This window comes from Hoplias malabaricus, chromosome X1 (assembly GCF_029633855.1).
Source record: "Hoplias malabaricus isolate fHopMal1 chromosome X1, fHopMal1.hap1, whole genome shotgun sequence".
Lineage (NCBI taxonomy): Eukaryota > Metazoa > Chordata > Actinopteri > Characiformes > Erythrinidae > Hoplias > Hoplias malabaricus.
This window is the reverse complement of record NC_089818.1, coordinates 25,126,313-25,154,273: the sequence shown is the minus strand read 5'-3', so window position 1 is coordinate 25,154,273 and position 27,961 is coordinate 25,126,313. Positions and strand designations below refer to the sequence as shown.

General features: G+C 42.1%; 2 protein-coding genes across 2 annotated transcripts; both read left to right on the top strand.

Moving 5' to 3' along the window:
• The first annotated feature begins 651 nt into the window (after positions 1 to 651).
• Positions 652 to 8,752, top strand: LOC136675495 (CD48 antigen-like). The gene is made up of 4 exons (XM_066652045.1): positions 652 to 706; positions 1,474 to 1,770; positions 8,220 to 8,450; positions 8,583 to 8,752. The coding sequence occupies exons 1-4, from the start codon at positions 652 to 654 to the stop codon at positions 8,750 to 8,752; spliced, it is 753 nt and encodes a 250-aa protein (XP_066508142.1).
• Positions 8,753 to 16,454: 7,702 nt separating this feature from the next.
• On the top strand, positions 16,455 to 24,845 carry LOC136675363 (CD48 antigen-like). Its single transcript, XM_066651865.1, has 4 exons — positions 16,455 to 16,509; positions 17,469 to 17,765; positions 23,890 to 24,147; positions 24,715 to 24,845. The coding sequence occupies exons 1-4, from the start codon at positions 16,455 to 16,457 to the stop codon at positions 24,843 to 24,845; spliced, it is 741 nt and encodes a 246-aa protein (XP_066507962.1).
• The last annotated feature ends 3,116 nt before the right edge of the window (positions 24,846 to 27,961 follow it).

Sequence of the window (27,961 nt, the reverse complement as noted above, 5' to 3'; positions counted from 1 at the left end):
GTCTGTGAGGAGTGTGGTGTGTTCTCTCTGTGTCTGCGTGGGTTTCCTCCGGGTGACGGTCTGTGAGGAGTATGGTGTGTTCTCTCTGTGTCTGCGTGGGTTTCCTCAGGGTGACGGTCTGTGAGGAGTGTGGTGTGTTCTCTCTGTGTCTGCGTGGGTTTCCTCCAGGTGACTGTCTGTGAGGAGTGTGGTGTGTTCTCTCTGTGTCTGCGTGGGTTTCCTCCGGGTGACTGTCTGTGAGGAGTGTGGTGTGTTCTCTCTGTGTCTGCATGGGTTTCCTCCCATGCTCCAAAAACACATGTTGGTAGGTGGATTGGTGACACCTTGCTCCCAATGATTCCAGGTAGGCTCTGGACCCACCACATTTTCTTACTTTTTGTGCTAAGTGTATATATGTGTGTGTGTGTGAGTGTGTGTGTGTGTGTGTGTGTGTGTGTGTGTGTGAATGATTGACTATTAGGACATAACTGAAAATAAACCTGCTTGCAGTGCCCAGTCTTGTATTCAGGTCTTAATATCATATGTATCATTCTTTTTATATTTGGCTAAAAAAAGAATGCCTCTTGTGGTTTTTATACAGCCAAACCAACAATGAGGTCTGAACTTCCTCCTTCATTGTAAAACGGAAGTTTCTCATAAACTTCACATAAAATGGCACAGATGCTGCAGTTGATCTTTACTTTGTCTACTCTGATCTCCATTACAGGTAGAAAGTTTATTGAAACTTTCTGAAATTTATATTCAAAGTGTTAAAATATATAAATAATGTGTAACTTCTGAGAAAGGTCACTGATGGAATAGAGACTGTGCTAAAATGTAATATATAGATTTAAGATGAATAATATTAATTAAAGACAGGTTAAATAACTTTTAATATAGTCACTGGGAAAAGTTTGTTTGAAAAGGTTGTTTGTTTACTGAGTGGAAATAAGTGTACATCCTCTAGAGAGAAAACATTTCAGCACATTTTAATGCAGTCATTACTTATTTTGGGTTTATTTATTTGTTTGTGTTTGAAACAAATCCTGCTAAATACGGCTGCAGAGTAAACAAGAGAAAGCTAACATGACTAAACTCAACAGTTAACTTGTGCTTAAAAGAATATGGCTACAAATAAAAGTCTGTGTTCCATTTAAATCTAATGTTGTTTACTTGAAAAAAAGCAACAATTCAAAGTCAGTGTGAATGTCAGCTGTGAATTTTTGTCAGTTGTCATATTTGATGTTATTGTTTTTCACATTTTTGATCCCCTGCTGTATGTTTTACTTCATCTTCTGGGTTTCTATCTGAACAAATAATTGCCGACTACACAAATTTTCACTTTTGCTGAGCTGAAGCCTTTAAACCTGTATGATTTTTAGCTATATTAATTATGCAATTACCTACATTACTTATAAATACATTAATTATATATTACAAAGTGATCAAAATGGAAAAATGTATTGTTTTTTCTGCTTTGTTCTTTCTCTACAGTGTCCAGTGATGTGTTTGGGATGGTTGGTGAATCAGTTCAACTGTACACACAGAATCCTGGACCAGAGTTTAGAACCATTTTCTGGGTGTTTAATGGAAGTGAAAATGTTGTAGAATATTCTATACGGTATAAAGATGTCATACCCTCTGTCCATTATAAAGACAGAGTGGAGTTCAATAATGAAACCTACAGCCTGACACTGAAGAACTTACAGAAGACTGATAGTGGACTCTATGAAGCAAGAGCATCAGGTGACAAAGTCAAAGAATTTGCCAACTACACACTCTTAGTGTTGGGTAAGGTTTATTTTATACCAATCTGTGAAAAACTCCGTGCTTTTTTGTTTTATTCTTTCTTAAGTTAGTCATATGAATACAATAAAAGTGGTGATTGCATAAAAATGTTAATTAATTGACGAGTGATTAAAAAAAAAACAATCTTAATCAACGTACAACCCCAAAGCAGATGGAAGAGTGTGGAAAACAAACATACAAACAAATCCCACAGTGTCTCTTACATATACTGTGACTTTAATTTAATCAGACAGTAAGAACCCTATGGAATGAATTATGTGTCAAAGCACAAATAAATAAATCTGAATCTAGAATCAAGAGCAGAAAGAGTATATTTGAGCTTTTTAAACTTCTAGTAAACTTAATGGAGAGACAACACTGACGAAGGGAAGGAATAACATCTGCAATGCTACTATGTAGCAATTAATTATGTTTGTATCAACTTTTTATTGCTAAAATTCAGTTTACCAAAGCACCCCTCTAGTTTTATAAAGGCCTTAACCTTCACTTTATATAAATACTTGTGTACCAATTGTGTTTTATGGGAAGTATATGCTTTTGAACAGTTTTTCTAGGACTACATGTGATTTTAATGATGTTTTAATCAATTCAATAAAAGTGGCTTTACAATCAACTGTGTGCATACATTTTCAGTGCATGTTGTTATTTCATCTTCTTATAAAATCAGTCGAGAATGAGTAGAGGCTGTGATGTTTCACTGGAAGCCCCCAAGCACCAGTCATGTAGCGACCCAATAAAACAATAAAAACAACTGTGTGTGATGGACAAAACTCTAGAAACCCTCTCTTTATGACTTGTACGGAACCACTGAAGTCTCATGGTGGATAATATTATTTAGAGACTTAATTGGTTCCCTCAATTTAGTAATCCGTTCCTTCAATTTAGACAGACATGACACAGACTATGTGTTAGGACACACGTGTGATCTCTCCTGTCTATTCCTTATTTACATGTTACAGCCATGTTTTAATAGACATAAAGAGCTAAAAACATTAATAGTTCAGGTCGAGGAGAGAGTGAAAGGCAGAATTTAGAATCGGACGGGACTCATTTTTAGCTGAGCATTCAGCAGGAGGTGGGACAGTCCAATTTGCAATGGTCATCTTTTTCAATATTTAATGTTTAAAAAGTTCATAAAACCTTAAAATAAAGCGCGCTGTGTAGAGGATTACACCGTCAGTGCCACTGTAAAGCTGCTTATTTGTAATTATTGATTAATTTAACCTATTGCATAGGTGTATGTTTATAACTATTTTCTTCATTCTATATCATCTGCAGCAAAGAGAAATAAAGGTACAATACTTTTAATAAACAGATACAAGATGAAGGTGACATATGAAAGCTGGAACTGTCCTTTTTCCATTGGAGTAGTGTAATTTATGTGAATATTAATTACAAATATACATTGCATGGACTGTGTTTATGGACATGACACATTGGGCAACATTATGTTCTGACTAGCTTTAATGGACTCACTAGGTGTGTAACTGTGTCCTTTTTGCAAAACTCGGGGTTACAAATATGCGAAGTGTCATATCATCACGCAATGCACCATTACACTGAATGAGGTGTCAAATGAAATATTAAGGTGCCCTCTTGTGAAATATGAGGAATTGCCTGATATCGTTTTCATCAGTTCAGGCTTAATTCAATCCACAAAAGCCCTATTAGGTTTCATTTAATTTTTTATGTGGTAATTGATAAATAAATAAATGCAATAGTAGGTCTATTGGATTTTACTGAATAATTTGCTTGAAAATGAGATATGATTTTGACCGCGGCTATGTGCTGCACAACAGGAGCCCACTGTCCCACCTCCAGCTGAATGTGCCTCGCCAAACTCGCTCAGTTCACAACGAAATGGAGTCCCGTCATTTCACTCCCTCCTCGACCTGAACCGTTAATGGTTTAGTCTATAAAAAGTGGTTGTAATGTGTAAAAAGGAATGGACAGGAGAGATCAAGCAAGTGTTCTAACGCATAGCCTATGTCGTGTCTGTCTGAAAATTACTGTTAAATTGAGGGAACGAATTACTAAATTGAGGGAATGGATTAAGTTTCTAAATAATATTTTTGGACCATGACACTTCAGGGGCTCCGACTCTCTCCCCAGAACAGTAATTTTTATAAACTAAATTCTTGAAATCATTCTCATCAATCATGAACTCATCTGTGTGATTTCTACCGCATTTCAAAGATGTAACTCTTTTCTGTCAGCAGGTGTTCCAAATGTCCGCTCATTTTAATCCTGTTATTCGGAATACCTGCACGATTTTAAACACACATTAAAAGAGATAGAAACTCAGCAACTGTCCACAGCCTGATACAACTGGGCGAGTAACGGCTGGGGACCTCCGCCGAAGCGACGGGTAACTTCAATCCCGGTGGGAAAGCTCATTCCGCCATGTTTGATAAGGCATGAATGCTGGCGGGGTGGGCGTGGCTAAGTCCCAGAGGCGATTTCAGAGCACACATCAAGTAAAATAAAACGAAGCAGAGAGAATCTTGAAACAAAAGACCTGACCGGAAAAATCCCAAAAAACAAAGCAAAGACTGGCAAAATACAAACAAAAATCAGTATCAAATAACTGCAGAGAAAAATGTAGCCAAGTATATATTAAAAATATACTTTGTATATATTTTTTTCTGTTTTGCATTCACAATATATACTTTCTGCTTGAGTCGAGGAATTTTGCTTGCAGATTTATTTTTGCTTTTGTAAACGTTTGACACAAAATTCACTCCACAGAACCCATGATATTTCATGTTTTGTCTGGTCAACTTAATTTAATTTGTTAATATTACATATATTCCTGCATTTCAGCTCTGCAATATTTTCCAAAAAAGGCTGGGAAATTTAGAGCTAGTAAATAATATTAATTACAAAAATTATAATGTGATATGATGTGAACAGGTGATTGTTGTCATGATTTGGTACAAAAGCAGTGTCCAAGCAAGTCTCAGATTCAGAATCAAACTTTACTGTATGCATGCGCACAAATACAAGGAGTTCATATTAGGTTCCAGCAGGTCACACGGCACACAGCAGAAACTATTCCACACTAGTACACCAAAACCAATAAAAATAAATAAAACACATTCCTACCATATGAACATATCTTACAAATGCGCGCACAGAGAGAGAGAAAGACACAGAGACATATATGTGGACCTTAATGTTTTATATTAAAGTGCTGAGTGCAACAGTTATGTGCTGTAGCGGCAAAGTGGCAAGGGCAACCTAGTGAAGAACCAGAAGAAACACCAGTTTAAGTAAAGTGACTTGTGCAATAATATACAACATAAAATATAAATGTAAAGTGCAGTAGAAAAAGTCCATAAGATTGAGTGTCTAATGTTTTTGTAGTGTCTAACTGTTCAGGAGTGTGATGGCATGTAGGAAGAAAATTTTCTGTAGCCTAGCTGTCCTGATCTTCATTTGGCTAAAGCATTGACCTGAAGGGAGGTGTCCACGTTCCAAAATCATGACTGCAGAAGAACAGGTTTACTACTGCACTCCTTAAAACATATTTGTAGACAAAACGACAACATAAGACAAAATAACACCTGAAACAGTTAATCACTTGGCATACTCTGTGCCAAAGCATATTTTAAACAGAGGCGATTGCTCTAAGACTGCAAGGGAAGCTCAGCTTCCCCTAAAATGTCAAAAAATAAGTGATCAAATATATACTGTTGTGTGTACATGTCACTGAATAAATATGCGCAACAACGCGCTCAACTTTTGTTCAGAATCAGCTTCTTATCACTGGTAAAGACGCGGCTTTCCTCTCAACCATTCCCGCAGATTCACAGTGCTTTAAACAGTGAGGACGCTGAGCGTCCACAGAGTTCAATAGTGAAGCAGTGAAGTGCAGCGAAACGAGACGAGTCATTGGATAAATGCTGGGCTTTGTCCCGCCCATCGGACGCTCAGCGTCTCTGGGGGTCTATGGGGCAGTGGGCTGGACTGGCCCGGACGCTCAGCTTCTGTATGATGATTGGATGATCTGTCTGAGGCTGAATCCCTTTTTGATTGACAGCAAAATGAGCGAATCAGCGATCCTTTGGTGTAAAGATCCGTGGGAGCATTACATTTTCATTCTGAACCGGAGACTTTCTTAAACCTCTTAGCGGCATTTTCTTTGTTAAAAACGACTAGCGACAAATCGAGCTTCTATTCTATTTTTTACTATCGTCCAGCGGGTGCTGCTGAGCCCCTTCACCGTCACAAAGCACTCACAGGCGGACACACTTCACATGGGCCAAGGCCATATAAGCAGCCTAGCTCTGCTGACCATTGAGAGGACACTAGTCAAGTACCTGGAAAAGACGCCTTGTTGGTACGACAGGATCACAGATCATTTTCTTGAAAAGGAACGGAGGGTAGAATTTACGTATAAATAAACCGACACATTTTATGGTGTAGGCCGAAATTGAGCTTCCCCTCCTTGAAAGACCAGCATCCACCACTGATTTTAAGTGGTGTGAGATTGAATAGTTACATTACAAATTGGTAAACATTTTACTGTCAGTGTTTTTAGAATGTATCGTAGGGCTGAAATCCAGGAATGAATGTATGTAAACATGAAATGAATTTGACCAGAAAAAAACATGAAATATCTTGGGTTCATTCATTCATTTATTCATTGTCTGTAAGTGCTTATCTAGTTCAGGGTTGTGGTGGGTCCAGAGTCTACCCGGAATCACTTGGTGCAAGGCAGGAATACACTCCAGTCCTTCACAGTGCGACAGACTCAATCATTCACTCACACTTATGGACACATTTTGAGTCACCAATTCAACTACCAACATATGTTTTTGGACCATGGTTGGAAAAAAGAGCACCCGGAGAAAATCCATGCAGACAAGGAGAGGACACACCAAACTCCTCACCATCACCTGGAGTGGGACTCGAAATCTTGGGTTCATGCTAAAGGTGTATATTTGCTCTTGACATTGATGGGGACCTATGAATCTACCTACACACACAATTTTTTTTCTGTTTGCTCTGTGATAAAACAATAAAGGACTGATATACTACATGTGTTATTCTATGTGCTTTTAAACTATTCTGAATAACAATTCCTAATTTAATTCATGAATTATATAATATTCAATTAATGGTAAACTTATGACTGACAAAAAAAGTAGTATAGACAAATGAAACAGGTCTCATACATCAGCAATAATAAAAGCAAATGGAGCACTGCATAATCACTACAAAACCAACAAAGAAACAATCACAGAAAAAAAATCTCTCTAATTGTGTCAATGAATCTACAAGACATTTTCATCCAGATCCTTGCACAAGGCTGCAATGTTCTCTGACATAGAGTTTCAACCAAAGTTAGACAAGCTACTCTGGGATATTGTGAAACTGACAGTTAGCAGTTTGTTGAGCCATTAATTTTCAAACTATGTTATTCATAGCTACAGATGATTTTAGCCTGCTGTATGCTATGTGCCAAAGCCTAGCATTGCCATTAACGTTATTATGATGGACTCATTTAATTAGCGAACTTGGCTTTAAGTGACTTACACATTTCTGTGAAAGATATCTCAGGTCCACATTTTTGCTGCCATCCTCACTCACTTTTGAAACCCAAGTGTCACCCACGTTACACATGAGTCTTGCAGAGTAAGCCTTGCATATGACTGGAAAGTTTTCCTTCAAGTTTTGGCGTTGCTAACAACCAAACTACAGAGACAACCTACAGAGTCTCACATGACAGCAGTGAAAGGCACAGCCAATCACACTGTCCATATGTGTATGGGGGGGGTAATCATGTGATATCATGTGACACATTGTGTGATATGTCCCATGTATTTGAAAATATTTTGTGTAACTTATTCATTTCATTTCACTCATGACATATTCATTGTCATTATGAATGGTTTTGTTTGTATTTGTCTTGCACAAATACTTTCATATCAAAACATTTATAATGACCTCATTCACATGAACATTTAATTACAATCAAAAATTAAGATAAAAAATGATTACAAACAAATTTACCCTACTAGATCTAATGTATTAATTCATTAATTTATTCATCTGTAACTGCTTCATGCTGGTCAGGTTCTTCAAGGGTCAGGAGCATAATCACTTGGCAGTAGGCAGGAAAACACCCTGGACAGGGCACCAGTCATTTTCAGGGCATAATACACTCAATCAGTCACAAACACCCTCTCACCTGTGGACAATCTTGAACAGCCACCAACATATACATATAGAAATTAACAAGTAAATGACCGAAACTTTTAAGAGATGTGGTTTAATACCATAACCAGCACTAACATCCATATGGATTGTAGCTGAACACCTCAGAGACAATGAGACAGCAGCACTTAATGACCTGTGTGATCCTAAGTGATTCTTCATAGTACAGACTGGATTACAGCAATGTGTTTGTATATGTTTTACCTCAGATCCAGTCCTGACTCTAAACAAAGACACCTGTAACATGTCCTGTAGAAGTCCTGATTTCTCCATCAACTCCAGCTGTTATTATGAAACCTGTGAAGAGGAGAATCTGACATTAGCTGGTGTCACTCTTTCCCTGTATATCAATGGAAGTTCTATTATCTGTAACCACAGCAATGCAGTCAGCTGGAAGAGGGAGCGGGAATCGAACCCACAACCTCCAGGCCCCTGGAGCTGTGTGACTGCGACACCAACCTGCTGCACCACCGTGCCGCCCAACTTGTCATTTAGAGTCACATTATTGGTCCATGAATGTTAGAAGGTCAGTTTTGTTCTGTAAATGAAACATAATGAAATGGCGTTCCCAGGCCAGCCGGGAGATATATTCCCTCCAGTGTGTCCTGGGTCTACCCCGGGGCCTCCTTCCAGTTGGGAGGCATCCAGGAGGCATCCTGATCAGATGCCCAAACCACCTCAACTGACTTCTCTCAACGCAAAGGAGCAGCGGCTCTACTCCAAGCTCCTCCCTAGTCACTGAGCTCCTCACCCGATCACGGAGAGTACGCCCAGCAACCCGTCGGAGAAAGCTCATTTCGGCCGCTTGTATCTGCAATCTTGTTCTTTCGGTCATTACCCAGAGCTCATGGCCATAGGTGAGAGTCGGGACGTAGACTGACCAGTTAATTGAGAGCTTTGCTTTATGGCTCAGCTCTCTCTTCACCAGGGCGGCACGGTGGTGCAGCATGTACTGTCGCAGTCACACAGCTCCAGGGACCTGGAGGTTGTGGGTTCGATTCCCGCTCCGGGTGACTGTCTGTGAGGAGTTGGTGTGTTCTCCCCGTGTCCGCGTGGGTTTCCTCCAGGTGACTGTCTGTGAGGAGTGTGGTGTGTTCTCTCTGTGTCTGCGTGGGTTTCCTCCGGGTGCCTTTCTTTGAGGAGTGTGGTGTGTTCTCCCTGTGTCTGCGTGGGTTTCCTCCGGGTGACTGTCTGTGAGGAGTGTGGTATGTTCTCCCTGTGTCTGTGTGGGTTTCCTCCGGGTGACTGTCTGTGAGGAGTGTGGTATGTTCTCCCTGTGTCTGTGTGGGTTTCCTCTGGGTGCTCTGGTTTCCTCTCACAGTCCAAAAACACACGTTGGTAGGTGGATTGGTGACTCAGAAGTGTCCGTTGGTGTGTGTGTGTGTGTGTGTGTGTGTGTGTGTGTGTGTGTGTGTGTGTGTCTGTGTTGCTCTGGGACTGGCGCCCCCTCCAGGGTATGCCTTGCGCCCAATGATTCCAGGTAGGCTCTGGACCCACCGCGACCCTGAATTGGATAAGCGGTTACAGATAATGAATGAATGAGTGAATCTCTCTTCACCACAACAGTGCGGTACAGTGACTGCATTGCTGCAGACACTGCACCTATCCTACGGTCAATCTCACTATCCCTCTTCCCATCACTCGTGAACAAGAACCTGAGATACTTGAACTCCTTCACTTGGGGCAGATTCTCACTCTTTACCTGAAGGGAGCATGCCATCTGTTTCCAGGAGATAACCATGGCCTCAGACTTGGAGGTGCTGATCCGCATACCGAACGCTTCACACTTGGCTGCAAACTGCTCAAGTGAACACTGGAGGCCTCCGTACGAAGAAGCCAGAGGAAAAACATCGTCCGAAAAAAACCGAGATGCCATGCATTTACTACCAAGGATGCGAACACAACTCAATCTCTGAGAGTACAAGGACCGTACGGCTCCTCCCACAGAATCTCTCAGGGAACACGGTCATATGCCTTCTCCAAATCCAAAAAGCATGTGTAGAGTGGAGTAGCAAAGTCCCACGCCCCCTCAATCATCTGTGAAAAAGTAAGGAGTTGGTCCATAGTTCCACGGCCAGGACGAAATCCGCATTGTTCCTCCAAAATCCTAGGTTCAACTATCGGATGGATTCTCCTTTCCAGCACCTTGGCATAGACTTTACCCGGGAGGGTGAGAAGTGTAATGCCACAATAATTGGCACACTTTCTCCGTTCCCTTTTTTGAAAATAGGAACCACCACCCCGGTTTGCCAATCCAAAGGCTCCGTTCCCGAGGTCCATGCAATATTGTATAGGCGTGTCATCCAAGACAGCCCCACAGTATCGAGTGCCTTCAGTAACTCTGGGCGAATCTCATCCACTCCAGGAGCTTTGCCGCTGCGAAGCTTTTTCACCACCTCAGTGACTTCAGCCAAGGAAATGGAATCTGACCCCCCAGACACTTCTGGCCCTACCTCCTGCACAGGAGGCATGTCTCTTGGGTTAAGGAGTTCCTCAACGTGCTCCTTCCAACGCCCAACAATACACTCAGTCAAGTTCAGAGTTTCACCATCCTTGCTGAGCACAGCTTGGACAGTGTCCCCCCTCCCCCTCCTGAGCTGTCGGAGTGTTTTCCAGAACCTCTTTGAGGCCGCCCGGAAGTCATTCTCCATGGCCTCTCCAAACTCCTCCCATGCTCTGGATTTTGCTTCAGGAAATGCCACAGCTGCAGCCTTTTTCGCCTGCCGGTACCCATCCGCAGAATCGGAAGTTCCCTGAGCCAGCCAATCCCAAAAAGCCTCCTTCTTCCACCTGACAGCTTCCCTCACCCCCGGTGTCCACCGACAGGTTCTTAGGTTGCCGCAATAACAGGCACAGACAAGCTTTTGACCACAGCTACATGCAGCCACTTCCACGATGGAGGTCCGGAACAGTGTCCTTTCAGACTCCATTCCCCCTCCCTCCTCCGGAACATGTGAGAAGTTCTCTCAGAGGTGAGAGTTGAAATCCATCTGGACAGAGTCATCTGCCAACTTTTCCCAGCACACCCTCACTATACGTTTACTAGGTCTGTCCGGCAGCTTTCCCCGCCATCGGATCCAACTCACCACCAGATGGTGATCAGTTGACAGCTCAGCCCCTCTCTTTACCCGAGTGTCCAAAACATATGGCCTCAGGTCAGAAGACACAACCACAAAGTCGATCATTGACCTTTGGCCCAGAGTGCTCTGGTACCAAGTACACTTATGAGCAATCTTATGTTCGAACATGGTGTTCGTTATGGACAAACCATGGCTAGCACAACAACATCACAAAACTCGGGTTTAGATCAGGCAGTCACTCCTCTCCAGGTTTCCCAGTCATTGCCAACGTGAGCATTGAAGTCCCCCAGTAAAACAGAGTCAGTGCATGGAATCCCATCTAGAACTCCACTCACTGCCTCCAAGAAGGCCAAATACTCTGAGCTGCTGTTCGGTGCACACGCACACACAACAGTCAAAGTTTTCCTCTCTGCAAGCCGGAGCCGCATTGAGGCGACCTTCTCGTTTACTGGGACAAACTCCAGCTGTACAGGCTCCAGCCGGGTACTTGTGAGTATCCCATCCCCACACGCTCCCGGCGCCTCTCACCTTGTGCAACTCCTGAGTAGGAGAGAGACCAACCCCTATCGAGGAGTTTGGTTCCAGAGCCCACACTGTGTGTAGAGGTGAGCCTAACTATATCTAGCTGGTATCTCTCAACCTCACGCACCAGCTCTGACACTTTCCCCCCCAGTGAAGTTATGTTCCACGTACCAAGAACCAGTTTCTGCTGACAAGTTCCACGACACCAGGGGCCCCTTCGCCCCCGCTCTGTGCCCAAAGGGCATTGCACCGCACCCTACTCTGGATCTTGCGGGTGGTGAGCTCATATGATCCTCCCACGTTGCCATTTCGGGCTGAGCCCGGCCGGGTTACGTGGGCTGCCCGGCCACCAGGTGCTCGCCGTCGGACACTACCCCCAGGCCTGGCTCCAGGGGTAGGTCCCAGTAACCCTCTCCCAGGCAGGGTACACTGACTTTTAATGGGTGTACTCATAGGGATGCTTTTGGATCATGTTTGTCTGGATCTTCACTCCAGACCTGTTCGCCATGGGAGACCCTACTGAGACCTAACACCTCCCGATGACATAGCCCTGGAGGTCATGAGACCACACAAGCCCTTCCGCCACGACAAGGTCCTGATCCAGGAAGGGAGTTTTGGCTTACTTCTAGCAAATATATGTCTGTGTTGGCCCTGGCAAAATGGATCTGTGCCAAGCGTGGCTTATGCCCGAGAGGTAGCCCTCATGTCTTAAGCAGACGCTGTCCATTCATTTGCCATCCTTCCAAATGGAAAACACACCACAGCAGGAATGTGTGTTATTGGTGTAGTATATTACTTAGCCACAAACTTTTTTTGCAGGAGATCACATAAATTAGACTGCAATGTAGCCGTGTAGAGTTTGAATAGGATTTTTTAACAGGTGTATGGGGACCAACTAATTATATTTAAAATTTATGGAAAACAAAAGAGCAATAAAAATAGATTCCTTGGTGTTTTAAATGCTTTGGCTTGATCACATTTGCAAGATTATATAGAGATTGTATACTATCTCAATATATTGACTTATTATCTAAAATAATGAGATACTGTCTCAAAATAATGAGATAGTATCTCAATATATTGATTTTGTATCTCAAAATAATGAGATAGTGTCTCGAAATATTGAGACAGCAACTTGCATATTAATGAAAAAGAAAAATTGGTCCTTTTTTTAAAATTATTTTATGTGGCGGAAATGGGCTTCCATATGGTAGTGTATTATATAAAAAATTAAACCTTTTTCTGTTCTAATTATAATACTCTCATGGTACCACTGCTGAAAAATTTGAATTAACTGTTGGTTGTTAGTGAAAAAATATCACACATGGCTTTATGTGCTTCTTTAGGTTCAGCACACTTTTACTGGCCTGTGGTTGTATATTCAAGCTTCTGTCTGATGGCGCGACCAAAATATTGTATATCATTGGAAATTGCAACTTATTCTTTATGTTAAACTCACTAACAATAAGTGGCAGCTGCGTATGGGACCAATTATGTCTTATCTACACAGACATAGTGGGAATTGGAAAAACTGCAAAACACATTGTAAGTGACGTAGAGTTTCACCTACAGTCAATAAAAGAGGGCTGTTACTTAAACTCATTGTGCTCTCTATGTTCACTGAAGGCTTGTGGAACCTTTCTTCATATGTTTTGGGAAAGCACACTGGTGTCCACATTGTGGTACAAGTCGTCTCTAAGTTAGTCTGGTTTGTGAGGAAGTACCTGCTACTTTACCCACTTTGTTACTGGATGATTTTTCAGGAACTCTTATCTCTAAATGTAAGAGGCACATTGTCCTGGCTGTTCTCACAGAAGCTAAGAAAATGATAGCAGTTCATTGGAAGCCTCAACTCTCTCTCTCTCTCTGGGCATGGATTCGATCTGTTATAAATATAATGTACATGGATTTTTTAACAGCTCGAATTAATGCTGCTAGTGAAGCTAATTTCAGGGTCTGACATAATGCAATTGACATTTTGAAGCACACAGTAAAGTTCCCCTCTTGTGTGTTCAAAATTCAGGTTAAAAATATTCTGTCACGTCTTAATCTTTTCTGCACATCAGCACTTTACAAGTCTTCAGTTCTGAACACACCACTCTGGAGTGTATTGGTTTTGGACAGTTCCTCTTTCACTGTAAGGGGAGGTTTTTTTCGTTCTCTGAAATGTCAACTATGTTAAAGGTACAATTAATTCAGAGAAGTAATATTATGAAACAAGTGGTAGAACATCACCACTGTTTTCACCAGAGCAGTCACAGTATATTGACGTGGTGATTTGACCCGCTGCTGACAACAGTTCAGTAAAACTAGGTTTGACTTTGTTTACATTGTGAACAAGCCAGGACATGGACAGCCCTTTTCCACCAAAGTGGAACGGGTCCTGTCCTATTTCATACACCTAATTTCACAGCAACACACAGTGGAATACAATGTAGACAATTAAAAGACGCTGAAAAGCATGAAACCAAATGAGGATGTTGCTCTATTCCTGCTCCATAGGTGGGTAATACTTATTTTTGCTGTAGAAGGAACTGAAAGTAAACACACACCGAAAGTGGTACAGAACTAAAGAACTCGAGTAACAGATGGGTTTCTGTGGTAATTCAAGTAGAGAATTAAAACTGACAGACACGTTTAATTTCAGCCACATACAAACAAGGTTGTTTTTTTCCCCTCAAACATACCATTCCACCTTAAAAGTGGAGTGTCTGAATGTAAACAACCAGAGAACAGACTTTCCCCACACTCCTTGACCTAGACACTTTAAATGCTTAAGATGTCAGCTGGCATTAAATCAGTGTAATGGATCTTGTGCTATTCATTTTACTATTCATTGTTTTCCACATCAGAGTCATTTTGTTTGAATATGCAAATCCTCATGTTGATTTTTTTTTTTTACATTAAAGGGATTAAGTGATGTGTAACAGTGGATTTTTATTCTTCCAGGTTTTCTGTATTTTACTGTGAAAAAGTGATGCATTGGGCACATTGTATTTCACTATTTTCCACTGTAGTGATTGATCTTGATTTGGCACTAATCCTTCTCCTTAAATACAGTAATAATTTGTTTAGAGGATTGACTAGTGCTGATTAAACATCAGTAAGGAGTGAGGTAAAGGAAGGAGTAATACTCAATGGAAAGTTTTGTATTTGTTTTTAAACTCTTGGTCATGTTTAACTAATTTTACATCTACAGCTCGTAGCACTGAAAACTCAGAGAACCCTGAGGAATCTCTCTGTGTAAAAGCCAAAGCTGTAATCCACAGATGATACCAATGGTCTAATCCCAACTGTTACTGCTTTTACAAAAGCAAGCTTACATTCTGTGGACAGCAGAAGCTTCACCAACATCCAGAGACACTGCTGACTTCTCTGCTGAATTCAAAGATTCTCTGAGAGGAACTGACACAAACTGTGCACTGCCTTTTGAAGAATACACCTTCCAAAAGATTTCTGGAAATGTGTTCTGAATAATATTATAATGTATTAATGTATAATTATCTTAATTTAAAGAGGTCACAGTTCTCCTTGGAATCCACTTTCTATAAGTGTTACTTACTATTGTGTATGTGTATGTTCAGTGTGTGTGTGTGTGTGTGTGTATGTTCAGTGTGTGTGTGTGTGTGTGTGTGTGTGTGTGTGTGTGTGTGTATGTTCAGTGTGTGTGTGTGTATGTTCAGTGTGTATGTGTATGTTCAGTGTACATGTTTAATGTCTGTAACAATTTATTAAGTGGATCTGACTGCACAGGGCTGCTTTTTAAAAACACAGTGGGGCAGTGATGGTGAAGGAGGAAGTCAAGGTGTAAAGCAGGAAAGTTCTAAATAGAAACTGAACAAACCACTGAGAAACACCAACTAAACTTTCAGATTCAAAGTTAGAACACACAGTGATGTACTTATTGTGCTTTGTGTTCCACAAAAGTATTTTCACAAAGATCTTGTATATTTTTGTCTATATTTCTCTGTTTAAATATTTGAATATTTATTAAAATATAACTGAAAGTTCTTAAGTTCATTTGTGAGATGTGACTATTAATAAATACATTAACACAGATGTGATGAGCAAAATTAATATAACTGTATGAAGGACTGGTGCCCCCTCCAGGGCGTGTTCCTGCCTTGCGCCCAGTGATTCCGAGTAGTCTCTGGACCCACTGTGACTCTGAAATGGATAAGGGTTACAGAAAATGAATGAATGAATTTGTGAATTTATGAGTGAGTGACTATACGTTAGCAACTGTCCACTCAGTTTTACATGTATACTGATCTTAAAAATCTGCCAGAGTAAGTATTTACCAATGTTATATTCTATCAGTGTTAATGCTGCCTGCTCTGCTGAGACAGTGCTTTTCAAATCTGTGAATGTTTGACAGTGTCATTGTCGTCTTAATGCAAACACAGCGTCAGGAGAGCAGCAGTAGTATTAGCATGAAGCTAGACTGGTTAGCCAGGGTTTGGAGTCCCCTGAAGTGGAGGAGAACTGAGAGAATTGTGTTCAGCAATGAAACTGCCCTGCGTTGCTTGGTAAAAACCTGCAGTTAAAAATACTCCAAAGACCAAAAAAATTCTTGTTCATTCTCTGTTCTATTTGAGAGCCCATGCATCATAAAATGCAAATACAAAATATACAAAATTTTAAACGTAATTGGATTTTCATGCCCCATCTTTGTTTTGTTGTATAATATCATATTTATCTTTGTCTTTATGAGTCAGAAAAAAAAGGAAAGCCTCTTGAGGTGTTTTCACAGTTTTTTTTTTAATGAACCAAACGGACAGAGGAGGGTTTATTAAAGCTTCTTATTTCCTTATAAAAGGGAAGCTTCTCATAAACTGTAAAATGGCGCTGATGCTCCAGCTGATCTTCACTCTGTTCACTCTGAGCTCCAACACAGGTAAGAACTGGACATCTCTGAAATTCAGCTCTTAAGTGTTTAGAACATATGATTCATTTATAATGTCTGAGACAGGTGGTTGATTATACACAGTGATTTTTTGCCAGTTTATGATATTGCAGTGTAGAAGTTTATATTTAAAGCTAAATAATAAATTAGAGAAAATTACTTTTATTCTTTTCAAATTAGAACATCAGCAAATATTTCATTGGAACAAAGGTGTACAGCTGTAACCTAAAGAAGAGAGCGCTGACCTGACTGAAGTAAACCTAGGTTTAAACCTAAGCCTAATAATTAAATATTGTGTGCTGTAATGTTTAAAGCCAGAATTTTCCACGGTTTTTTCTCACTTCACCTGCTAAGTGTCAATCTGAACAAATAGCTGTAGACTAAATAAAGAGTCACTGTTTACTAGTTAAAGACCTTTAACAAGACTAACATGTATTTAATATGGAATTACATTCACTAATTAATCATTATTATTGATACTAAACATCTAAGATGGTGGCACGGTGGTGCAGCAGGTAGGTGTCGCAGTCACAGCTCCAGGGACCTGGAGGTTGTTGGTTCGATTCCCGATCCGGGTGACTGTCTGTGAGGAGTTGGTGTGTTCTGCCTGTGTCCGCATGGGTTTCCTCTGGGTGCTCCGGTTTTCTCCCACAGTCCAAAAACACACGTTGGTAGGTGGATTGGCGACTCAAAATTGTTTGTAGGTGTGAGTGTGTGACTGTGTTGCCCTGTGAAGGACTGGCGCCCCCTCCAGGGTGTATTCCCGCCTTGCGCCCAATGATTCCAGGTAGGCTCTGGACCCACCGCGACCCTGAACTGGATAAGGGTTACAGATAATGAATGAATGAATGAACATCTAAGATACATTTTTAAATGAAATTAATTTAAATGCTGTATTAACTTAGAGAAACTAAGTTATTATTAATTAAAGGTATTTTCTTCCTCTACAGAGTCCAGTGATGTGTCTGTGTTGGTTGGGGACTCAGTTCAGCTGCACACACAGGAGCCTCTACCAGAGTTTACAACATTATTCTGGAAGATCAATAAAACTGATAATGTTCTAGAATATTTAAAGAAATATAAAGACGTCACACTCTCCCCCCATTATAAAGACATAGTGGAGTTCAATAAGGAAACCTACAGCCTGACACTGAAGAACTTACAGAAGACTGATAGTGGACTCTATGAAGCAAAAACAGCAGGTGAAAAAGACACAGTAGTTGCAGTGTATACGCTCTCAGTGTTGGGTAAGTGTTACAGAAAAGTATTCAACACAGTCCTGTCACAACACTGCATTTATTATCAATGAGATATCTCACCTCATTGATAAGCTCATGTACTTGATAAACCTAATAAAATGTTATTGTGAAATATTTTCAAAATGTGAATATTTAAATAAAAAGAAGTATATGATCTTAGTGAGCAGTGTGGTGTGTTCTCCCTGTGTCTGTGTGGGTTTCCTCCGGGTGACTGTCTGTGAGGAGTGTGGTGTGTTCTCTCTGTGTCTGCGTGGGTTTCCTCCGGGTAACTGTGAGGAGTGTGGTGTGTTCTCCCTGTGTCTGTGTGGGTTTCCTCCGGGTGACTGTCTGTGAGGAGTGTGGTGTGTTCTCCCTGTGTCTGCGTGGGTTTCCTCCGGGTGACTGTCTGTGAGGAGTGTGGCGTGTTCTCCCTGTGTCTGCATGGGTTTCCTCTGGGTGACTGTGAGGAGTGTGATGTGTTCTCCCTGTGTCTATGTGGATTTCCTCCAGGTGCTCCTGTTTCCTCCCAAGCTCCAAAAACACACGTTGGTAGGTGGATTGGAGACTCAAAAGTATCCGTAGGTGTGAGTGAATGTGTGAGTGTGTGTCGCCCTGTGAAGGACTGGTGCCCCCTCCAGGTTGTCTTCCTGCCTTGCGCCCAATGATTCCAGGTAGGCTCCGGATACACCATTACACTGAACTGGATCAGTGCTTACAGACAATGAATCAATAAATGAATGTTGAGTAAGTCTACAAAATATAAGTGAACAAAGTGTTGTTGTTAACTCGCTGAACTTTCTGCACACAGCAGGCATGCTGCAACAGCAATTTTGGTTAAATAAGTTTGCCTTATTTTACAAATTAGAATTCAATGAGCATAAAAATATTGATAATCATTGATGTGCAAAGTGTTATAAATCCATAGTAAAATAGCATTTGCTACTATGGACCACATCACTTTTCCCATCACTCGTGAACAAGAACCCGAGATATTTGAACTCTGTCACTCGGGGTAGGTTCTCACCCTCTACCTGAAGGGAGCATGCCATCTGTTCCCAGGAGATAATCATGGCCTCAGACTGGGAGGTGCTGATCCACACACTCGGCTGCAATCTACATACATACATACATACATCTTCTTTTTCGCTTTTCCATTTCAGGGTCGCGATGGCAACAGGGCGAGCAAAGAAGCCCAGACGTCTCTGTCCTTTGCAGCATCAACCAATTCCTCCTGGGGGATCCCAAGGCGTTCCCAGGACAGCCGGGAGATATAATCCCTCCAGCGTGTCCTGGGTCTACCCCGGGGCCTCCTTCCAGTGGGATGTGCCTGGTATACCTCCAGTGGGAGGCGTCCAGGAGGCATCCTGATCAGATGCCCAAACCACCTCAACTGACTTCTCTCAATGCGAAGGAGCAGCGACTCTACTCCGAGCTCCTCCCTAGTCACTGAGCTCCTCACCCGATCACGGAGAGTACACCCAGCGACCCGTCAGAGAAAGCTCATTTCGGCCGCTTGTATCCGCGATCTTGTTCTTTCGGTCATTACCCAGAGCTCATGACCATAGGTGAGAGTGGGGACGTAGACTGACCGGTAAATTGAGAGCTTTGCTTTATGGCTCAGCTCTCTCTTCACCACAACGGTGCGGTACAGTGACCGCATTACTGCAGACGCTGCACCTATCCTACGGTCAATTTCACCATCCCTCTTCCCATCACTCGTGAACAAGAACCCGAGATACTTGAACTCCTTCACTTGGGGCAGATTCTCACCCCTTACCTGAAGGGAGCATACCATCTGTTTCCGGGAGATAACCATGGCCTCAGACTTGGAGGTGCTGATCCGCATACCGACCGCTTCACACTCGGCTGCAAACTGCTCAAGTGAACGCTGGAGGCCTCCGTGCGAAGAAGCCAGGAGTGGAGATAAGGCACAGCCCTGACGGAGTCCAATGCCCACACTGAACAAGCTTGACTTACTACCAAGGATACAAACACAACTCAAAAAAGAGTACAAGGACCGTACGGCTCGCCGGAACGACCCTGGCACCCCATACTCCCGGAGCACCTCCCACAGAATCTCTCGGGGAACACTTCTCCAAATCCAAAAAGCATGTGTAGAGAGGAGTAGCAAATTCCCACGCCCCCTCATCATCTGTGCAAAAGTAAAGAGTTGGTCCATAGTTCCACGGCCAGGACGAAATCCGCATTGTTCCTCCAAAATCCTAGGTTTGACTCCTAGGATTCTCCTTTCCAGCACCTTGGCATAGACTTTCCCCGGGAGGCTGAGAAGTGTAATGCCACGGTAATTGGCACACTTTCTCCGGTCCCTTTTTTTGAAAATAGGAACCACCACCCCGGTTTGCCAATACAAAGGCACCGTTCCCAAGGTCCATGCAATATTGTTAGACAGAGGAAAATCGTAAAATAAGTATAAGCTAAATAATTCGAGATTAGTTCTGGAGATCGGAGGAAAAACAGCAGACTTTCATCTTGAAGCCCCTTCTATCGGGAAGGACAAAATCCAGCCAAGTCAGCAGCTCTCTGTGAAGGGAATCCCCGGCTGACATCACACCGTCCGAAGGATGTCGAAAAGTGGCTTCCGGGAGGGAATCTCCCCACTGATCAGCCTAACTTCAGCCATGACAAGTCAAGCCCCAGAGAAACAACAGAGCGAAGATCTGCGGGACATCAGCGGCTGTGATCATAAAACCTGAAATCGGCAGAAAAGTAAGCTAAAATTCCACATTTCCAGAGCTGAAATTGAATTAAATCTCTTGGTAAAATATCTTAATCAGATCATAACAAGCCTCACTCCCGAGTCATATCACCTAGCCTATCTCTAAATTCGAACTGGTTTCACCTGCATTGATTCCATGAGATTTTGATGATTGTGCTATGTTTATCAAATATTATCTTTCCTCTTAATAAAGTATTTCCATTATTTGAATAATAGTGTGTGGAGTTTGTTCATTAAGAGTCTGAAAATCCTGAAGAACTCACATAGCAGTGACAACATTCACTCTCTAATTAATTGTTAATGTTTTTGTCATTTAAGTCAATATTAATAATAATTATTATTATTATTAGTTAAATCACTATTAAGCATAACTAGTTCGAATACGGTCACTCCGCTACAACAGCTACATGCAGCCGCTTCCACGATGGAGTTCCGGAACAGTGTCCATTCAGACTCCATTCCCCCTACCTCCTCCGGAACATGTGAGAAGTTCTCTCAGAGGTGAGAGTTGAAATCCATTCGGACAGAGTCATCTGCCAGCTTTTCCCAGCGTACCCTCACTATACGTTTGGGTTTACCAGGTCTGTCCGGCAGCTTTCCCCGCCATCGGATCCAACTCACAACCAGACGGTGATCGGTTGACAGCTCAGCCCCTCTCTTTACCCGAGTGTCCAAAACATATGGCCTCAGGTCAGAAGACACAACCACAAAGTCGATCATTGACCTTTGGCCCAGAGTGCTCTGGTACCAAGTACACTTATGAGCAATCTTATGTTCGAACATGGTGTTCGTTATGGACAAACCATGGCTAGCACAGAAGTCCAACAACATCACAACACTCGGGTTTAGATCAGGCATTCCGTTCCTCCCAATCACTCCTCTCCAGGTTTCCCAGTCATTGCCAACGTAAGCATTGAAGTCCCCCAGTAAAACAATAGAGTCAGTGCATGGAATCCCCTCTAGAACTCCACTCACTGCCTCCAAGAAGGCTGAATACTCTGAGCTGCTGTTCGGTGCATACGCACACACAACAGTCAAAGTTTTCCTCTCTGCAAGCCGGAGCCGCATTGAGGTGACCCTCTCGTTTACTGGGACAAACTGCACCTGTACAGGTGCCAGCCGAGGACTTGTGAGTGTCCCCACACCCACCCGGCGCCTCTCACCCTGTGCAACTCCTGAGTAGGAAAGAGACCAACCCCTATCGAGGAGTTTGGTTCCAGAGCCTACACTGTGTGTAGAGGTGAGCCCAACTATATCTAGCTGGTATCTCTCAACCTCACGCACCAGCTCTGGCTCTTTCCCCTCCAATGAGGTTATGTTCCACGTACCAAGAACCAGTTTCCGCTGACAAGTTCCACGATGCCAGGGGCCCCTTCGCCCCCACTCTGTGCCCAATGGGCATTGCACCACACCCCTACTCTGGATCTTGCGGGTGGTGAGCCCACATGATCCTCCCACGTTGCCATTTCGGGCTGTGCCCGGCCGGGTTACGTGGGCTGCCAGCCACCAGGCGCTTGCCGTCGGACACTACCCCCAGGCCTGGCTCCAGGGGTAGGTCCCGCTAACCCTCTCCCGGGCAGGGTACACTGAATTTTAATGGGTGTACTCATAGGAATGCTTTTGGATCATGTTTGTCTGGATCTTCACTCCAAATGGAAATGGAGTATGGAAATGGAGTATAAAACCCTAGACACGTTTGGCCTTACATTCTACACAGGAGGCATTGTCCCTCGGGTTTAGGAGCTCTGCAAAGCGCTTTTCCAATGCCTGACTATACACTCAGTCAAGTTCAGAGTTTCACTTTCGTTACTGGAAACAGCTTGAACAGTGTCCACCCCTCCCCGTCCCAATTTTCCATGGCCTCTCCAAACCCCTCCCAAACTCTGGATTTTGCATCTGCAACTGCTTTGGCTGCAGCCTTTTTCACCTGCCAGTACACATCCGTTGCCCAAGCCAGCCATGCTTGTAAAGCCTCCTTCTTCCACTTGACAGCTTCCCTCACCCCCAGTGTCTACCAATGGGTTCTTGGGTTGCCACCTCAACAGGCACTAACCAGATTTAAACCACAGCTATATTCGGCCTCTTGCACAATGGAAGTCTGGAAAAGTGCCCCTTCAGACTCCATTCCCCCTACCTCCTCCAGAACATGTGAGAAATTCTTTCTGAGGTGCCCTGCCATCTCATCCAACTCACCACCAGGTAATCAGTTGACAGCTCAGCCCCTCTCTTTACCCGAGTGTCCAAAACATAAAGGTTCATATGTCAGAAGACATGACCACAAAGTCGATCATTGACCTTTGGCCCAGAGTTCTCTGGTACTAAGTACACTTATGATCCGTCTTGTGTTTGAACAAACCTTGAATAGTCTTTCCTCCCAATCACTCCCTTCCAGTTTTTTTGCCAACCTGAGCTTCTCACCCTGTACAACTCCTGAGTAGGAGACAATCCCTATGGAGGAATTTTGTTCCGGAGCCCACACTGTGTGTAGAGGTGATCCCATCTATATCTAGCTTGTATCTCTCAACCTCGTGCACCAGCTCTGGCTCCATCTGCCCCAGCGAGGTTATATTCCATGTGCCTAGAACCACTTTCTGCTGCCAAGCTCCACAATTCCAGGGGCCCCTTTGCACCCACTCGGTGCCCGATGGGCATTGCACCAAACCCATCTGGATCTTGCAGGTGGTGGACCCACCTGATCTTCCCACTTTGCCTTTTCTAGCTGGGCCCAGTTGGGTCACGTGGGCTGCCTGATCACCAGACGCTCGCCATCTCTCCCTATCCCCAGGCCTGACCAGAGGTAGGTCATGGTAACCCACTCATGGGCAGGGTACACTTTTTCCCTTTTATGCTGGTCATAGGAGTGCTTCCTGGATCCTGTTCGCCATGGGAGACCCTACTGGGAGTTCACAGCTCCGGACGACATAGCCATGGAGGTCATTAGACCAAACAAGCCCTTCTGCCATGACATGGCTCTGATCCAGGAAGGGTCATGTAACATGCTCAAAATATTTATATTCATTTTGCTTTGTCTGAGCAAGCTTTTAGAAGCATTAATCTTCCCAAAAGTGTGGTTTCTAAAACCACCGTTAAAATTTAATTAAGCAGAAGATTTAAAAAATGGAGAGAATTCTCCTTTAAAACCATTATTGATTATTAGGTCAATATCATGTCCACATGCATGATATGTTTGTTTTATTGCTTTAATATTACAAGTAAAATTACTAATGTTTTTTATAATGTTTCACTTCTCATTTGGACCTTGGCTGTGGTGAAGCACAAGGATTAGCCCAGAGACTGAGAGATCTGTATCTTTTAATGATCTGTGTGATCAGTGCTGAGTGATTTATCATTGTCTGTCTGCATTACAGTGATGAGTCTGTGTGTGTTTTACCTCAGACCCAGTGGAGGCTCCAGTCCTGATTTACCAGCTAAACAAGGAAACCTGTAACATCACTGTCTCCTGTAGAGCTCATCACTTCTTCGTCAGCTGTAATAAGGAAACCTGTGAAGAGAGGAAAGTTTCAGCACTTGGACTGGTCTCTCTTTCACTGTTTGTCAGCAACAGCTCCATCATCTGTAACCATAGCAACCCAGTCAGCTGGAAGAGGGATGTTTTGGAGATGGAAAAACTTAAACAGGACTGTGCTAATGAAGGTGTGTATTGAGACTTATAAATACATTAAATCTGACACAAAAAATTAAATGAAATGTTTGTATACATACATAGTTAATTCATGATTTATAACAGTATCATAATCTCACCGATTTCCCTCTCTAGATATCATGTAGAGAGAATCTGCTTTACTTATGTGTTAATATTTTACATTTATGTACTCTTCAGTGTATTGATTTACACTTTATTATAAAATAAATCAGCTTCTTCATATATTTATATTGTTCTTTACTTCTGTGTTTCTGTGCTCACTTAATAATGAGGGGTGTTTTTTCTTAGGTTCAGGTTCATAGATCAAGAGCATAGGGGACTAGTTGAGTCTAGATCAGATCATCTGGCTCACCTCACAAATATAGATTACCCTTTTAGCTCTCTATTTAACAGCATTGGCTTTATGAGGCCTATGTGCAGCCATTAGTGTACCACCATTTCTGTAGCAGTCAGGGATTGAGCAAGACCTGCACAGTCAATATAAAGAGTCTGATATTGATCAGCCAGTGGAAATCATGAGAAATTACTGTTAATCAAGTGTGTGTTGTGTGTTTCAGATGCAGTGTCTCCCTCTGCTGGTGTATCTGTGTGTTTACTGAAGATTGTGCTGTTTTCCACTGCTCTGATCCTCATGGTGTCTGCAGTCATCACTGTCCACATCAGAGGAAGAATCAGGAAATCATCTTAAACTCATACTGTTACACAGTTAATAAGAGTTGCATTATCTAATCTCTCAATATAAACTATGTTACTCTTTGGACCAACTGAAAACTGAACCTTTTTCCCTTACATTCATTCCTTCTGTAACTGCTTTTCCAGTTCAGGGCTGTGGTGAATCTGGAGCTGGGCACAAGGTAGAACACCCCCTGGACTGGGCACCGGTCCATCACAGTGCATAATAAAACTTTTGAAATGGGTAGTCTAGTTTTCTGTTTTCACCTGAATACAAGTCAGAAACCAAACACTGCTGCCTGTTATTATTTACATTCTTCTTACTGTTCCAACATCTTGGTTTTGTATTCACTGTGTGTCACTTTCTTGTTTTTTGTGTTTTCCTGATTGTTTAGTAGAGCCTTGTCACAAAATGTCAACGTGAGATATTTTACTGTAACATAATATTGTCTTATTTTAATTCATGTACGTTACAATACTATGTTGCCACCCTAATCCACCACATGTGTGTTAAAAGTAGTTTTGTGTGTGTGTGTTTGTGTGTGTTACTTTAATAAATAATCCTGTTCATTGACTGCTTCTTTCACAACTCACTCATGGTGCAGAGGCGGATATCATAACCCAAAACAGTGTTTCTCTAAATATTCTGACTTTATTCTCTGAATTATACTGACTTTTTTCTGAATTATTCCAGGATTATTCTCAGAAATCTGAGAATTCCACTTTGTAAACAAATCCAAAAACAGCGGAAAATATTTAGTATGTTGTTGATAAAACATAATACACAAAGAGAAAGTACAGCCTTAAAATTGTTCTACAAACATCCTTCAGTTTGCACATGCACTCCTTGTAAATACATAATTTATTTGTATTTATTTATTTATTGTTTGCCTAATTTTAATGCTCTTTTTTATCATGAAATACCTGTGAATTGTCCCTGCAAAGAAGGTTCTTGATAAATTATTAGGTTTTTTTTGGAGGGGCTCTGTGTAATCATGTAGTTTCCTCGTGTATATTCTGATCTGTCTGTTACTCTGTCTTTGTTTTTCTACAAGTTTCTAAAGAACTACCAGATAAAAAAAAAAAAAGAAAGAAATGTCCTTGTTTCTCACACAGCATTGATTAAATTTGTGGTTAGGGTTCTAGCTTTCCCTGAATAAATTTTGTTGATTCCGCAGCAAACGGGAGATCAGATGGTTCCTTGTCCATAAATAATTTGCTAAGAAAAGATGGTTTAAAGCACAGTTGAGTCACATGGAGTGTTGATTTATGCTTCATATTTCACTCTAGTGAATAATCTAAATTCACTGGGGTCCAGAGCGAACACTGTGATGATGTGAACAATATTATAAAAGCACACTGCATATTACAAATAAGGAATAATGAAAAGTAACGGTGCCAAGGGATCCTCCATTCACCAGTGAAACTGTCAGTGGTTCTTTAAATATTTATTTTTGCCTAAAAAATATGAAAATATGAAGATCGATTTTAAAGTTTAAAAAACATACTTTTAAGACATTTCATTAATTTAAGCAGCATATTGCTTTTAATGGAGTTAACTGTTCTTTGTGTTCTACATAATGGTGCTAAGCTCAAATGCTTTAGGTGAAAATAACAACAGGCTAAAGAGGGCCTGGTAGATGAGGGGAAGTACAGAACTATAAAAGAGAGGAAGTGAAAGCATGACATGAGTTCATGCACGGAAATGTGGGGGGTAGCTGTACCTGCCACTTGGAGCTGCCTCTGGCCTGCAAAGTTATACACACGCTACTTTCTGACTGTTCCACACACACCCACAGTCGGCTTCAGAGCTGGAGTGCTAGGGGACGTATTGGGACATATTCCACCCCCCTCCCAAACAACATCACCGGTGCTCTGGCTCTGCCAAAAACTGAACTAGTGACGAAACACATTCCTCCACCCTCTAAGGTTTGCTTTTGTTTTTATATTGTGCCCGCCCACTTTTACCCAGGATCACCTCAAGGTCATTTTCTGGCATTGCTCATAAATGAGAATTGTTTCACAATTAGAGTTCATTTGACTAATCTATCTCCAGAGACAGTGTGCTCAGTTTGCTGGCCTTATTATTATTATTATTATTAAAACTAATCTGAGTTAGGGCTAGGTTAGGGTTAGGAGGAGGGAGAAACAGAAGGACATAAAACAAACAGTTAATCAGACAGAGAGGAAGTTAAGCCAAGGGATCTCCCCATTGTCCTTAAAGGCTAAGCAGCAGCTCTATGAAAGTGTCAAACAAATAAATACAGTGGAATTTGAGTTCCTAACTTGTGTTTATTGATATTCAGAAAACATGTTATTTCTTACTAATTCGAGGAATAAGGTTTAAAAGACCGTTGGTCCCCCCCCCCAACGGTGTTGGGAAACTCTAATAGGCGTCTTGCCTGTGACGTAGACGGTGGACAACACTCTAGAAGCTGCACTTAATTTAATGCAAAATGAGGAAAAGGTGTGTTGTTTTTGGCTGCAATCATTCAATGTACAGTGGGACATCTGTGAACAAATGGCCCAAAGATCCCAAAATATCCAGAAAATGGACTAAATTTGTCCACTTTAAACGGGCACTTTGGAAAGGACCATCCGCTCACTCCGTTATCTGTAGCTCATTTCACTGGCGCTTTTCCAACAATATGGGCATGTAAGGACACCAACGAAAGGTGTTCAAGAGCCTCTGTAACATGGAGGTAAACAGGGTGAGGACACTCACTTCGCCTGTTTTAGTTGGTGTTAGTTAACGTTAGCTTGACTCGCTAAACTCGGTGGCTCAGATTATACTCGGCTACGTAGCTGCATTACGGAGGTTTATAGTGTCGGATGAATTCGAGTTCGACTTCGATCACATTTACAAGAATAACGGTACCTCTACATTTGAGTTTAGCTTATTGCTAGGCTATTGTCATGAATAATGTTGGTTATTTAACTAGATACTGTCATAACAGTCAGTCATAACGGTGTTTTACCGCGGCGTTGTTCAGCTGTTGTCCACCAGTGACGTCACGGTTGCGTTCAAGAATTTCCGTAGCGGAAATTCTCGAACTTCCGTAGTTTTTCCGTCAATTTAATAAATTTGTTAGTTTTAAAGCAAATTAAGCTGCTATTTTCATTTTAATTCAT

Coding starts and splice junctions, on each gene's coding strand:
- LOC136675495 (XM_066652045.1), top strand. CDS start 652: ATGGCACAGATGCTGCAGTTGATCTTTACTTTGTCTACTCTGATCTCC. Junction 707..1,473: donor TACTCTGATCTCCATTACAG/GTAGAAAGTTTA, acceptor CTTTCTCTACAG/TGTCCAGTGATGTGTTTGGG. Junction 8,451..8,582: donor ACCTCCAGGCCCCTGGAGCT/GTGTGACTGCGA, acceptor TGGCGTTCCCAG/GCCAGCCGGGAGATATATTC.
- LOC136675363 (XM_066651865.1), top strand. CDS start 16,455: ATGGCGCTGATGCTCCAGCTGATCTTCACTCTGTTCACTCTGAGCTCC. Junction 17,766..23,889: donor GTATACGCTCTCAGTGTTGG/GTAAGTGTTACA, acceptor GTTTTACCTCAG/ACCCAGTGGAGGCTCCAGTC. Junction 24,148..24,714: donor ACAGGACTGTGCTAATGAAG/GTGTGTATTGAG, acceptor TGTGTGTTTCAG/ATGCAGTGTCTCCCTCTGCT.